This window comes from Talpa europaea, assembly GCF_964194135.1.
Source record: "Talpa europaea genome assembly, chromosome: 2".
In the NCBI taxonomy this organism is placed as follows: Eukaryota; Metazoa; Chordata; class Mammalia; order Eulipotyphla; family Talpidae; genus Talpa; species Talpa europaea.
This window is the reverse complement of record NC_140068.1, coordinates 99,894,592-99,908,939: the sequence shown is the minus strand read 5'-3', so window position 1 is coordinate 99,908,939 and position 14,348 is coordinate 99,894,592. Positions and strand designations below refer to the sequence as shown.

General features: G+C 49.9%; 1 protein-coding gene across 1 annotated transcript; it reads left to right on the top strand.

Moving 5' to 3' along the window:
- Positions 1–7,433: 7,433 nt before the first annotated feature.
- Positions 7,434–13,962, top strand: LOC311188157 (butyrophilin-like protein 1; the record flags this gene model as incomplete). Its single annotated transcript, XM_084259337.1, has 7 exons — positions 7,434–7,797; positions 9,904–10,185; positions 10,313–10,513; positions 10,861–10,887; positions 11,877–11,903; positions 12,083–12,181; positions 13,928–13,962. 7 exons carry the CDS (start codon positions 7,434–7,436, stop codon positions 13,960–13,962), a joined length of 1,035 nt encoding a protein of 344 aa, XP_084115463.1.
- Positions 13,963–14,348: the final 386 nt, after the last annotated feature.

Sequence of the window (14,348 nt, the reverse complement as noted above, 5' to 3'; positions counted from 1 at the left end):
GAAGGACCTGGATCCTGTCACTACACAGAAGGCAGGACTCAGGCACCTCCATCTCTGTCTGCAGGTGTGAGAATAAGAAGCCACAGACACCACCTGTGCAGCCCAGCTCCTGGCACTTAGTAGATGCTCAGTACAGTTTGGTTTTCTTCCCTCAGTGTCTTCATCAAATTCTCCTAATGCCTCTAGGCTTTGAAAAGTGTCCCCATTGGGTAGGAATAGGTGGTGGCAAAGGGTGGGGGGTAAACAGAGGAGAACTTTTTCCTGTCCCTTTAGTTATTTTCAGATAAAGATGGATTTCCCCAAATTCCAGAGTCTAAGAGGAGATTGGCACAAAGGAAATTTTAAGGATAACAAACTGGGATGTGTTCAGTATTTGTAGAAATCTTGGGTTGTACGAGCACTTTGATATCCATACTTGACAGGCAGAAATCAGGGATTTCTGTGGTGAAAGAACCCTACTTTTTCCAGTAAGACAGACAGAGCAGGCCCCCCAGGACAGGGAGAGTGAGCCCTGGCAGGAAAGTCCTGCTGGTATGAGGCTGTGACCCTGTGAGGAGTCGGGTCCTGGGTGTGTAGAAGGTGATGTGAGGATGACAACCTTGCAGGATTGAGGTGAGGACCACACCTGCCAGAGTCACTACCTGGTGACCCTGAACCCTGGGCAGGCCTGGGGGGCAGACACAGGTGCTGATCTGAATGTTTCAGGGTGAGTGAGATGTGATTAGTCACTCAGTTATGTTGGGGGGTATAGAAAAGCTGACATGGGAGCGTGGTGGACGCTGTGTCCATCAGGGGCTGGTGCTCACATCAGAGGTGACAGACATCTCATGTTCTCAGTGGACCAAGGGGTTTTCGTTTTCTGAGTGGACAAGGCCGAGGAGCCAACGGGCAGCAGCAGTGTCTTCTCTGCAGACAGCTCAGCTGACGCTGATGAGGGCCCCTCCCTGCTGGACACGGAGCAAGACTCACAGGGCCTCCCTCCAGGATCCCACATGGTTCCCAGATGACACATGATAACGCTATGAGGGAGAACAGGCCCCCCAAACCCAACAAGCATATGTGATCTTTCCACACAAGGGGCATGGGGAGGTCAGCAGAGGTCCCTTTGAGCAAGTCACATTAGGGGAGAACTCAAAGATGAGGGGTTTGGGGAGCAGAGGCAGCAGGAACATCAGGGACTGTGAGGAGGCCTGAGGCTGGGAGAGCTCCCTGAATTGGAGGAGTCACCTGAGCCAGTGGGCCCCCTGGGAGAACAATGGGAGGGGGTTAGAGAGAGGGGGGGAGAACTGGGAGCCCCTCCTTTAGCAGAGGGATCCCTTGAAGGGATAAGGCAGAGAGTTAACATGAGCTTAACTGGAGAAGGTCAGGACCTTGGAAGGAAATGAACTGGAGGAGGTGAGGCTGGAGGGGGCCAGAGGACCCTTGGGCCAGATGAAAAATGAGTGATGTGGAACAGGTGCTGGTCATGCACCTGGATTCAGAATAGCCTTGAACTTGCTGGTGCATTGGAAGTAGACTGGGTGGGGAGTGGACTGTGAAGATGACCCTGGAGTCTCTGGCAGAGATAAATGGGGGAACACAGGTGCCCTTCACTGAGAAGGGGAAACAACAGGCAGTGAGGGAGGAGGGGAGGCCCAGGCTCCATGATTTCCTTGGAGACATAGAATTGGGCCTTCCTGGTGACCCCGTGTCCTGGAGGGACAGGGTCTGGTCCCTGTGACCAGGTGTCAGATGACATTAACATCTGAACAAGCCGCAGGCCCTGTCCACGCAGTGTGGGCAGGACCAGGTCCTGGCAGCTCCTGGTGCCCAGTGCTGACTCCTGGTGTCCAGGGTGTGGGGGGTCCTGGGTAGGCGGCTGTGAGGAGAAGAAAAACAGCTCCCTTGGGGGATCCTCACAGGCTCTTCCATGTGGGGTGACAGCTGCCATAGGGTCACCATCGGGCACAGGCAGAGCCCTTCTAGGGGCTCAGTGTCAGTCCTGTCTGGGCCCTGCACTCACTGCTAGTTCTGAGTCTGGAAGCCAAGCAGCCTGGGGCACAGTGGGTGCCCAACAGTGGGTGCTGGGTGGGTGCCTCCCCTGTGCCTGCAGGGGTGTCAGGGTGCCTGCGCCTCCACACTCCTGGCTCTTCTGATCCTGCTGTTTCCCTACAGATATCCAGGGTGCACTGTCCAGAGGGCAGGATGGAGGCTGCTGGGATTGCATTTCAGCTTTCACTTTCAAATTGTGGAAGTTGCCTGAGACAGTGATTGGTTTTTCTATGAAATTTGCGAATACCCCAGCCAGGGCTGGTCTCTACAGACACCCCTCAACGAGTGCCAGATTCTACTTGTCTACTCTCCGGGGAAACTTCTTCTCTGGGCCATGAGACTCCCCTGGCATTCAGCATGGGTTCTGAGCAGCTAACAGCAGGTGCAAACTCTGTCAGAAGATTTGGGGTTTCCTGGAAATGCTGAAGTTTCTCAAGCTTGAAGTGTTGTTCTAGAAGCCCCCCTGTTTCAAAACAGGTAGGTTATTTTAGAAGACAAGTGTTCTTTTAAGAAGTGGAAAGTGGGGGGCAGCTGAATGTAAGGAGAAGTTGAGATTATGGTGGGGCTTGGGTGCAATGGGAGGTGGCACAGGAAATAGTGCAGCTCTAAAAGACCCAGCACAACCTCATTGAAGGTTGTACTTCACTTACTTTAATAATGTGTCTGTAACACTTCCTGGGGCAGGATACTATTCTATAATTACAGGTAGTGACTCTTCCAATATAATTCATGTAATTCTCATTCCAACCTTGGTTGGGAGATGCTGATACTATTCCCATATTTTCAGGTGGGGAAAGTGAGGCAGGAAGGTTAAGAGACTTGAACAAGATAGTCACACAGAAAGTGGCCGAGTCCAGAGGGGACCCCACAGTCAGCCTGCAGTGTCTGTCCTTCCTGAAACATGGAATACTGCCTCCCAACCCCCAGCCAGTAGGTGGTTTGAGGGTGTTTTCACTGACCAGGTCTCATCTTCCCTTCTCTGCTGCTCTGCCCCACTGGGTCCCTCACTCTGAGGCAGGAATCCCCCAGAGTTAGAGAGGACAAGGACAAACCCCCTGTGGGTATCTGACCTGGCTCCTGCTGTGTTTGGGGCAGGACTTTGTCCTTGGCCCTGGCAGGTCAGGGCTGGGGACGGACTGACCTTCAGGTGAACTGAACAAACAGACAGAGCAGGACAGAGGCCTGTGGGGGGACTCTGACTCCTTGGGGACAGTGTCCTGAGTCCTGATGCTTCTCAGGGACACCTGCTCACACTGAGGGGACAGGACCACAAGCAGGAGCTGGCCTGTCCTTCCCAGGCCTCTGTCCTGGGAAGTCACTAGGTGTGATGATGGGGAGGGGAGGGCAGTTTGTACCCTAGGCCCAGGTGCTGGGAACTGAGGGTCCAGGTGCTCTGAGCAGCCTGGGTCTGGGGTGTGGGTTCCATGGAATGGGAAGAGAAGGAAGGATGTTTTCCTCCAATAAACATCATGGTCTCTAGCAGCACAGAGGCTCAGAAGCCTGAAGAGGAGCCAGGTCTGTCCTTCTTGGTCTCAGGGTCTAAGAAGTCACCAGAAAGGCCCCTGTTCCTGGTGGTGGTGGGTCCTTGGGCCCTGCTCCCCGCTGAGCCCAGAGCTCCTGGCTGCCCTGCTCCTCTGTGTGGGCCTGGCTGCCTCCTGCCCTTTCTCTCCCCAGCCCTGAGGAGATGGTGCCCTGCTCCAGCCCCAGCTCTGTGCTCTGCCTCCTCCCCTCCCTGCTGCTCCTCCTCCAGCTGCCCTCCAGGGGCTCCCAAGGTGAGTGTGTCTCCCCCTGTTCTGTGTCTCCCTGGGGTGGGTGGGGTCAGGGGCTCTGTAAGCTCTTCCATCAGGAAGAATGGCTGTGGGGGCCCTGACTCTAGAAAGATTGGGGTGCTCCCCAACCACTCATGTGATGATGGTTAAGAACAGTCACTGAGCTGGAACATGAGAGGGAGGGACGACAGTTGCCTAGTGAGGGCCTTGTGATTCTTCAAAAAGTGAACTATCAAAAATGTGAAAATACCTTTCCCCTCATTTTTTGCTTTTTACTCTAAGTGTATTGGAAACAGTTGTCAGTCACTAATTCATTTCATTCTACCAATATTTATAGGGGGTCAGCCATGTGCTCTGTGCTGTGTACAAAACAGACAGATCCTCATTTGGTGAGCTTGTTTCCTCACAGGAGACTGTGAATAGTAAATACAAGAAACCCATCCCACCTTCACCTCATAGCTGAAAAGAGGGACATGCAGGGAAGGGATCTGTGGAGGCGTATGTGTTCATAAAGGGTGTCAGTGTAGATGGCAGGATGCGAGCAAAGCCCGGGGAGAGGATTTGTGGGGTGAGGGTCCAATGGAGGGAACAGCGTGTTGGGGGCTGGCTGGTGCCGGGTGTGCAAGGACAGAGGGCGTGAGGATCAACTGGACCAGAGGGAGAGGGAGGGACACAGGAGTGGGTGTCAGAGGCCTGGGAAGGGGTCACCCCGTGGGCCTGGGGGTGACTGTGGGGATGGGGAGCCCCTGCCTGGCTGTGAGCAGAGCAGGACATGGTTTAGCTCCCAGGTAAAAGGGGCCCAGACTGGGGGTGGCAGGAGAGACTAGTCTGTGTGTGTCCAGGTGACAGAGGAGGGGTTCAGGCCAAGCTGGGGCAGCACAGGTGGGAAGTGGCTCTTTGGAGGTGCAGGGGGTTCCTGAGGACAGCACAGTCCTGTCCTGTCCTTCCCAGGCCTCCTCAGGCCAAGGGCTCTGACTGGGGAGCAGACTGGGGGAAACCTGTGTTTTTAAATGAGGTAACCTTAATTTTCACACTGTGTAGATGCTAGGTATATAGTTTCTCACCCAGCACCTGTATATTTCACACACCCACTACCAAAATTCCAATCATAGTCCACCACCAAGTTAGTCCTTCCACCCTCCTTCTTCTCTGGCAATTGCCACATTCTTGACAGTCTAAAGGATTTGATTTTGTTGTGTTAATAGCTTTTTTCCCTACCTAGTCCACAAATGAATGCAATGATACAGTATTCGTCTTTGTACATTTGATTTAGCACAATTTCCCAAGTTCCATCCATGTTGTTTTAAATGGCATGATTTCATTTACTTACAAAAATATCTGAATACTATTTCATTGTGTGTGTATATTTATATATTTTTGCTCTTTTTCTTTGAATATATCCTTGTTCCTGTCTCTCTCTCTTTGATTTTTGGAATACGCATTAATGCTTATATTTCCTTTCCACATAGAGATGGTTAGTACTTGAAGTTTTTCTTCATTTTTCTCTTTTTTTCTTCTAATTTAGTCCTTTGTTCATTGTTACCATGAGGTCACTAATTCTATCTTCCCTTTGGTCTATTCTGCTCCAATAGCTTCCCCAGGAGTGAGTAGTTTCTCTGTTGAACTTTTTGTAGCCTCCAGCTCTATGATTTTAACTTAAGGTTTCAATTTCTATTTTCTGTTCATTGATTTTATTTTCCAAGACGTTCATTATTATTCTCAATTTTGTTTTATCTCTTTGATTCACTTTTCTGTATTTTCTCCATCTCTTTGGCTTTCTTTATGATGGCAATGTTGAACTCTACTTGATAGTAAGATATGATCTTCCATGGCTTTGGAGTTGTGTACTGGAAAGTTGTTCTCTCCTTGTGATTTCATGTTCCCTTGAGGCCTCAAGTTTCTGGGCATGTTTCTGGGGCTTATTTTGCTGCTTTAAATGTCCAATTTTTGAAACTTATGTAGGGCTAGAGACCTGATCCTTGAGATGCTGAGTCAGAGACTGTAAGGCCTGCAGTCATTCAGCCTCTCGGGTGGGTGTTCTGGCTGGGATGTGTGAGCTCATGTTTGTGGCTTCCCTGTCACCCACCTCTTTCAGCTCCAGCCCTGAGACTTTGCCCTGTGCACACTGTCCCTGATGGGGACATGGGGGTGCATCTTGCAACAAGAACTTTGTTGCTGCTTTGTGACAAGAACACAATGAGGGACACAACAGTCATAGGGCAGGTTTGCACGGTGACTTTTCTACCTGAGCAGAAATTCTCATGGCATTTATTGAAAGCACACGGACTAGGAAAATATGATCATTCGACAGTGGTATGAGAAATAAGGTCTGGGCCCCCCCTGGTGGCGCAGCAGGTTGAGTGCAGTGCTGTGAAGCTGTCCACAGCCTCTGCAGTGTTGGTTCAATTCCTGGCCTGCCAGGGATAAACCCTCATGGTGCGGCAGACCTCTCCTGTCTCACCCGCTGCTCCCCTCAGCAGTGTTTTTGGTTGTCTGCCTGTTCTACACCCTGCTCTGTCTCTGGTGAATCATCTCACCCTCCCGTGACTCTGGCCTGTACTCCAGCTCTTGTATAAATAAAAAATAAATCTTAAAAAAAGAGAGAAAGGAATAAGGTTTGGAGGGTGGGTTTGGAATGGGGGACAAATTTTCATGAGGAACAGAGAAGGATACAATCATACATCAAGAGACATTTGCATATGTGGTGATGAGATTATAGGCAGTGTTATCCTGAGACCACCATGGAGATAGTCACGTAACCAGGTCAACGGTGGCCCAGGCATCCCTAAGCCCACTCCAGATATGGGGTATCGTCTGTAGGTAGTCAAGCAGGAATTCTCTGTTGTGATTTGCAGATAGCAGATAGGTCACCGCTGCCTATGAGTGCTCAGGTCATAGGAACCCACACATGCACTCCAGCTCTGTGCCTTGTTTCTTCACTGGGGACCTTGTTAGCTGGGAGTGCCCAGTCAGAGCTGTGAGCCCCTCACTGTCAGATCTCCCTGCCCAGGATCACGTGCCTGGTTGAATGACAGCCCCACAGTGTGAGCTGCAGCCTCCCCCACCCTGACCACAGTGTCCAGGTGTCTCTCTTGTCCTAAAACTCTTGGTCAGTGAAGCCTGACTCTCCTTTGTATCCCCTTTGGTGCTGTCTGCCTGGTGACTGCTGTATGAGTGTCCAGTTTTGTTGCAAGGCACGATATACTCTGGGTGTCTTGTCCGCTCATTCACATTGATGATCCTCTGTGCAATGATGCTATGAGTTTCCTCTGACACCATTTTAGTCCCCCAGGAACTCTTTTGAAAAGCACGTTCTTGGGTATATCCCAGTCTGCTGCATCAGATCTGGGGTAGGGTTCCCACATTTTACATTTCAAGTCCTCCTGGAGATTGTGATGCTGAAGTGAGCCCATCAAGTTAGAATGTTGCTATCAGGTACACCAGTGAATGATGGAGAATCTTTAACATTATTTCTAGATACAAGTTGTGGTTGGATGATTGTTCCCAGGTTCAGAATTGTCACTGCTCAATCCTTCAGGTCAGCCGTCTTCTCATTGTGCACCTTCTTGGACTTTCCCCTCCAGTGATCTGTGTTTCTTGCTTTGGGTGTGTGTCTCAACCTTTCTATCTGCCATGTCTGTGTTCACAGAGAGGTTCTATGTGATTGCCCCCTCAGACCCCATTGTGGCAGAGCTGGGTGAAGATGTCACACTGCCCTGCTCCCTGTACCCAGTTATAAGTGCAGAGAACATGGAGTTGAGGTGGTTCCGGTCCAATATCTTGGAGTCAGTTTTCATCTATCAAGACCAACAAGAGCAACATGAGCTGTTGATGGCCCAGTACGCAGGGCGGACCTCGCTGGTGGGGAAATTGCTCTGTGAGGGGAAAGCTGCTGTGACCATCCACAGGGTCCAGGCTTCTGACAATGGGCTGTACACCTGTTTCTTCAGAAATGGAGACTTCCATGGGCAAGCCAGCTTGGAGCTACAGGTGGCAGGTTGGTGACATGGGTAAACATCTCAGAGTCTAGGTGTTTTGGAATTGTGGAGAAAATAAGGGCAATGAAATTCAGTTTTTCATTTCCTTTATGAGTAAGTGAAGGTGTATTGATTCATGTTTTATTGAATGTAAATATACAGGGAAACTTCTACATGCCTGGCCCTGTTCTAAACTCTTGGATACACCAGAAAAAGTTCTTCACTCTTTGACTTTACATTTTTAGTGGGGGATAGAGCAATCATCATAAATAACCAGGGCATAAATGATGTTTGAAGTCAGAAGTGAAGAAAAAAAGAAGCTCAATGGAGCAGGGGAGATGGGTCACAATGTGGGGCTGAGGCTGAGGGGAGGTTACAATAATAAATAGTAGCTTGGGCTGGTGCCATTGGAGCAATGATGCCAGGGAAATGGGAATATAGATATGTAGATATCCGTTGTGTGGGTGTTCCTTTCTCCCCAGTTTTATAAAAAGATAATGAATATACAACATTATAATTCTCAGACATACAGCATAATGACTGATTTATATATACAGTGAATTGATTGCCACAATAAGTTAAATAACATCCATCTATTATAGGTATAATTGAGAAAAAAAAATTCTTTGGAGTTAGTCTTTTAACAACTTCCCTACATATCACACAGCAATGTTGGCTACAGGCATGTTGTACATTACAGGGAAGGGAATTTCTACGTGGAGGCACAGCCCGTGTGTATGACCTGGGGTGAGTGTATGTTTGGTGTGTGATCTGCTCACATGGAGTCCTCAGTCAGTTCTGGCAAACTGTCATGTCAGGGTCCCTGCAGGAAAAGACAGCATCAGAGAAAACAGAGGGATGAGGGGGAGGGGGAATGAAGAGACACAGACTTTTCAGGGTGCAAGTATCTCCTGCCAAGGGTCTCAGCAGCTCTTTATTTATACATTACAATTAAAGCAGGAAGATAACAATCATCACATCTTTCTCTAGAACAGCCAGGGGTCTATTTGCCCTCCTACAGAGGTGACATTTATTATTCTTTGTTTTGAAGAAGGCACAGTTTCTAAACAAAAGTGTTCTTAGAATAGTCATTTATCTTAAACAAACAAACGATCATCTTATTACTAGCCAAAAAAACTTATGTGACTGAAACTAACATTTCTATATTTACCATAGTGAAGGATTAACTAAGGGCTAGGGGAATCAAGGGATGGGAAGTTATCTGGGGGATGGAAGGCAAAGGGATTTTTTCTAACTAACCTATAATCTTAAGACTAACATATAACCACATGATCAAAGCAAAAACAGAAGGCTTTCATATAGAAATCATCACCTAATAATATATTGTTTTAATAAAATATTGATTCAATATTAAGGAACGAAGGGCTAGGAGGACATCAATGCCAAGCAAGCCACACTGACATTTCCTTAAACCCAAGCTCTCAATTAAGGGAGGAATTCTCCACAGGGATGGAGTTATAGAGGAGGGATTTGGGAGGCTGGTGAATTGATATCTGGAAGTGATGTATGAGACACAGAAGCTGAAGGAGAAGACGCCCTGGGAGATTGGATAAGATAAGATGGGATTTAGGAACTGAACCCTAGGACTGTGCTGCCTTCAAGGAGCAGGTACAGAGAGAAAAGTCAGGAAAGGGGCTCAGCAGGGGTCCAAGTTACAAGCCACCCTCAGAGGGAAGTGACCAACCCAAGATGGAAGTGGTTTCAAGATGAGGTCAGGAGTGTCCTGAATGAAGGGAGACTGGGTGAGAGGACCTTGGAGACTGGTGTTGACAAATGGGAGACTTCTATTGAATCACCCAGAACAGAATGGACTAGAAGGAGAAGCTACACTGTGGTGGCTCAATGTTAGTGAGAAATGAGAAAATACAGCTGTTCGTGGATATTGAGGTCCTCTTCTAATAAGAAAATAATTCTCAAAGATTTGAACATGTTTATATAATTATAAAAATAATAGGTAGAAAGGGAGAGATGAACATGTCGGGTCATCATCTTGCTCCCCCAGGGGTGGGGCCTCCCAAGGCCCCCAAGAATGCACCTTGATAGCCTCCCCTGGAGGTGTGCACAGGTAGGCCCTGGCCCACCTGGCTCTCATCTTCCCTCCACAGGTGTGGGCTCTGCCCCCCAAGTGCACATCTTGGGGCCAGAGGAGCATGGGGTGTGCGTGGTGTGCAGAGCCTCGGGCTGGTTCCCGGAGCCCCAGGTACAGTGGAGACACCCCCGTGGGGAGCAGTTCCTGGAGTTCTCCAAGGTCCAGGCCCAGGACACTGAGGGGCTGTTCAGCGTGGAGGCTGCTCTGGTGGTGAGAGACAGCTCTGTGGGGAGTGTGACCTGCTCCATCCTCAACTCTGTCCTGCGCCAGGAAAAGGCCATGGCCATTGTCATCCCAGGTCAGCGCTGCTCCCCCTTTGCCACACCCGGCAGGGTTAGAGGGAGGGGCCTGCACTTACAGGAGTGCTAGGCTGGGCTGTCCTGGGTTGCGTCCTGATGGAGTCTCTATGGGGTCTCTGTCTGCAGAGCCCTTCTTCCCCCGGGCCTCTCCCTGGAAGCCAGTTTTCCTGGTGATCCTGCTCTTGCTGCTGCTCCTGCTCCTGGGGTCTGCCTGCTCCACCTGGAGAGAACATTCCACACAGATGCAGGAGCTGCAGGAACAGAGGAATCTGTGCCAGGCTAAGGAGGAGGACAGACAGACCAAGGAGGAGGCCCTGAAGGACATAGGTAAGATGGGACTGTCTAGCCAGTTGAGTGTGGCAGTGGGTGCTGACAAGTACAACCTGACCACAGGGTCCACTGCAGGGAGCAATAGTCGGGGAGACCCAGAGAGCACAGTTGAGGCTGGAGGCTCAGATTGCTCTGAAGGTAGAAATTCTAGGACACAGAGAGATTTGTTTTTGTGGCTTCTCTAGGCACAAATTTTGTTCTTAGGGACAGTTTATATTTTTACTCTCTTTCAGATGAACTCCAGGCAACTCTAGGTAAGCTCTGCTCTCCCTCCTGAACTCTGTGTCCCCTTCATAGGAGACATTCTGGTTCTCAGCTCACCTATTTCCTGTGTTGTCTTTCAGACCAGAGGAAGGCAGCTTACCTGGCTGGTGAGTGATGCTCCAGGGGCCCTGGGTCCCTGTCCCTTCTGTACCCAGGTGTCCCTCCCCTTTCTTGTAGGTCTAATCACAGACATGTGGACCCCTTCCCTGGGATAGAAGTGGGAGCTGGTGGGAGCCTGCTCCACAGGCTCTCCGAGATCTGGGTGCTGTTTCCCTCCTAGTCTTGGGTTCCTGGTGGGGTGGTGACCCCTGGAGTCTCCTGTATCCTGTTCTCATCCCAACCCTGACCTTCCCACCATGGTGCTGACTTTCTGCCCTTCAGAGCCTCTTGTTCTTGGTCAGCACCTGGAAGCAACAGTCAGCTGCTCTGAGATTTTAAAAATAAATGGGCTCTTGAAGTTAAGTAAGAGCACAACCTCCTCCCTTCTCTATAAACAACACTCCCAAGAAGACTCTGTTCTCTCTGTTCCTGAAGATGCTCATCAATAGTGTTGGGAGAGAATGGGGTGACTTTTCATGGGAGGGGGTGGGGGAAGTTTCCACCTCCCATAGAGCTTTTATCCCTAGAAATATTGCCTTGGAGACAGATGGGCTACTTCACCCTGGAGCAAGTGTCATGTCCATGTTGTGTTTTTATTTCATCTTCACATTAATTTTCAGAAAATACTGAATACAGTAATTGTGGAATATCATACACATTAAAAAACATCTTCCCATTTTCTGGTTTTAATATTTGTGGCTACACTGAGTAGCAAGTGAACAGGATATTTGAAGGCTGAGGCCCAGAGCCACTCAATGACTTGCCCAAAGCCTCACAGCAGCAGCAGGCAGGGCTGGGTCAGTCTGTCCTGCAGGCTCCTGACCTGAGCCAGGGATTTCCCACCACCTGCTGCTGTCTGCACAGGGCAGGAAGTCCTGATCTCTCAGCCTCTCCTTTCCACACCCAGAGAGTCTCACCTGCAGAACAGGGGAGACCAGGCCCCAGGATCACAGAGCAGGTGGTTGTGCTGAGGTCTCACCTGTGTGTTCCCTTTCAGGCTGGAGGAAGGCCCAGCTGTATGCAGGTGAGTGGCCCTGACGTCTTGGTATCCCCTCATGACCTTCCCTCTGTCCCTTCTCTAGTGACCCACCAAGAAGGGGTTGGGATCCCTGATCTCCTCTCACTCTGGAGCCTCCATCTGAAAACTGCAGGACTCCGCTTGTGAGCATAGACCTGCCTCCACCTGCCCTGTCCTCCCTGCAGGTCATGTGGGGCCAGGCTACCCTCTGATCCCTTGTCACCTGGTCCTTCCCGTGGGTGAGGTTATTGGGGATGTCAGTGACATTGAGGATGTCAGTGACAGTAGAGGCTGCAGCAGGGTCATAGCTATGTGGATCAGGAATTGCTCATCTCTGGAAGGTTCCAGAAATCCTGTGTGGCATATGCTGAGGGGGGAAGGGTACATCCCGTTTGGTCATTAGTGTTTGTGGGTGACAGTAGAGTCAGGGTCTGTGTCTGTCTCTGGTCAGCAAATTGATAAACCTTCTGGTTCCTTCCTCCTGCCCCATGTCCTTGTCCTTCTCTCTTCAGCCCTCCCTCCCTTCTCTCCAGGCCTTTCCTTCTCCCTCCATCTCACCCAGAGCATTCACACTTCAGGGTCCTCATCTCTCCACAAGCATCATGGGATCCTGGTACTCCCTTCAGGAGCCCTGTTCACTTGCCTGGGCCCCCACATGGGGCATCAGAGCTCCAGCTGCTGTTGACACACGTCACCACACTCTGAGCAGCTTCACCCACACAGTTTATCATCTCACACACCTGCAGGGCAGACACCTGAGACTGCATCCTGGGACTAAGTCCAGGGTCTGGCAGCTCCTTCCTTCCAGGAGCCCCTTCCTTTCCCAGGATCTAGGACCCCCTGCATTGACAGGGTCCCCCATCCTCTGTCTACACCGCCTGCCATACAGCCTCTTTATGGCCCTGCTGCCATCACATATGACTGTCTCTGAGCACAGGTGCAGGGTCACGGCTGTTAAGGTTCCTGTGATTGGCTCCACCTGATGATCCACAGTAACATCCCTGTTTCCAGGTCCAGTCTCTGTCCCACCTGCAGATTTATCTCTCCTCTGCCAAGTACACATATTTACAGGTTCATGGGATGAGGACATGGACATCTTTGAAGTCATTATTCTGCTTGTACAGAGAGGTTTCTCTTAGAAGTTTCTATCTCTCTGAACTATTCTTGGAGGAAACAGATGAGTCAATCCAATATTTCTATGTTCTTCTGTATCTACAGGGATGATTTTGCTCCCACCACCCATGCAAACGTGGCAAGATGTCATTAGAGTTGATCTGTTCAGTGTGGGTCTGTTTCCTTCTTTGCACATCTCTCTCTTTCCTGGAACCCTCTGCACAGCCTCCTGAGTGGGCAGGACCCTCTGCTGTAGGGTCCTGGGTCTCCTCACTCATGTCACAGTCACCCCCAAGTGTAGCTCAGTCAAGGTGTAGCACTCTCTCTCTCTTTCTCTCTTTGTTTTATTTTTTTTTTTTTTTGTTTGCCAAAGAGATTTATTCGGAAACAAAATGTGCAGATTGCCTACCAGGCTCCTTGTGTCTCAGCTCCCACAGCAAGCCCCTGCTGTGGGAGGGGCTCCCAGGGGGCAGGAACATCGGGCCACACATGGGCCTGCACTGAGTTGTAGCCTCTTCCCCTGTGAGTTAGAGAGAAGCTGCACATTCAGTTCTCTTAATTCTTTATAATCACGTGCAGTCCTTGACATTTTGATCTCTGTAAATCTTTTCAAAAAAACCCTAGTTTGCAGGATGGGTGTGTAGCTGATGACCTGAAAACCATAAATTGATGGTCATTTTGTTCAGTTGGTGTCCAGGGTCTCAATCCCTTTATGGCTTAATTGTCATGGAAGGTTTCAGCATGCTGTGTGTGTGTGTGTGTGTGTGTGTGTGTGACTCATAAGTTAGATGCATCATCTAAATGTTTGCAAACATTTTCCCCTGTAAATTCTGTGTCATTGTCTTTTAGAAATATAGGTACAGAGCCTGATGTGTGAGTATCTAGAGTCCCTCATGTGACATGTGTGTCTCTTGCAGATTGGCGGAAGGAACAGTTCCAGGCCTGTGAGTAACTCTGTTCTCTCTGGGGCTGCTCAGCTTCTGGCTTTTCCTTCTGTTCTCTGTGTGGACCCAGAGTCTGCACCCTCCATGGGGGTTGGGTGGGTGCAGCTGTGATGTCACACAGCTGGGCTGGGGGTGACTGGTCATGGGTGCTGAAGGGGCTCCTTAGACCTTGGGGTCCTGTGACATATCTGATCTTAGTAAGTCTTGTGGCTCCTTCTTTTGCTGGGGATACTGTGGGCTGGGGTCAGCAGGCTCTCATTTTAGGGATCATAACATTCCCTATGAAAAATAAGTATCTGGGGTGAGATTGTTGTGTCCTTGTTATAGGGCGGCAGGGGAGTCCTTGAGTAATGGTTCCTTCTCTCTGCAGGGGCTGTCACTCTCGATCCAAGTT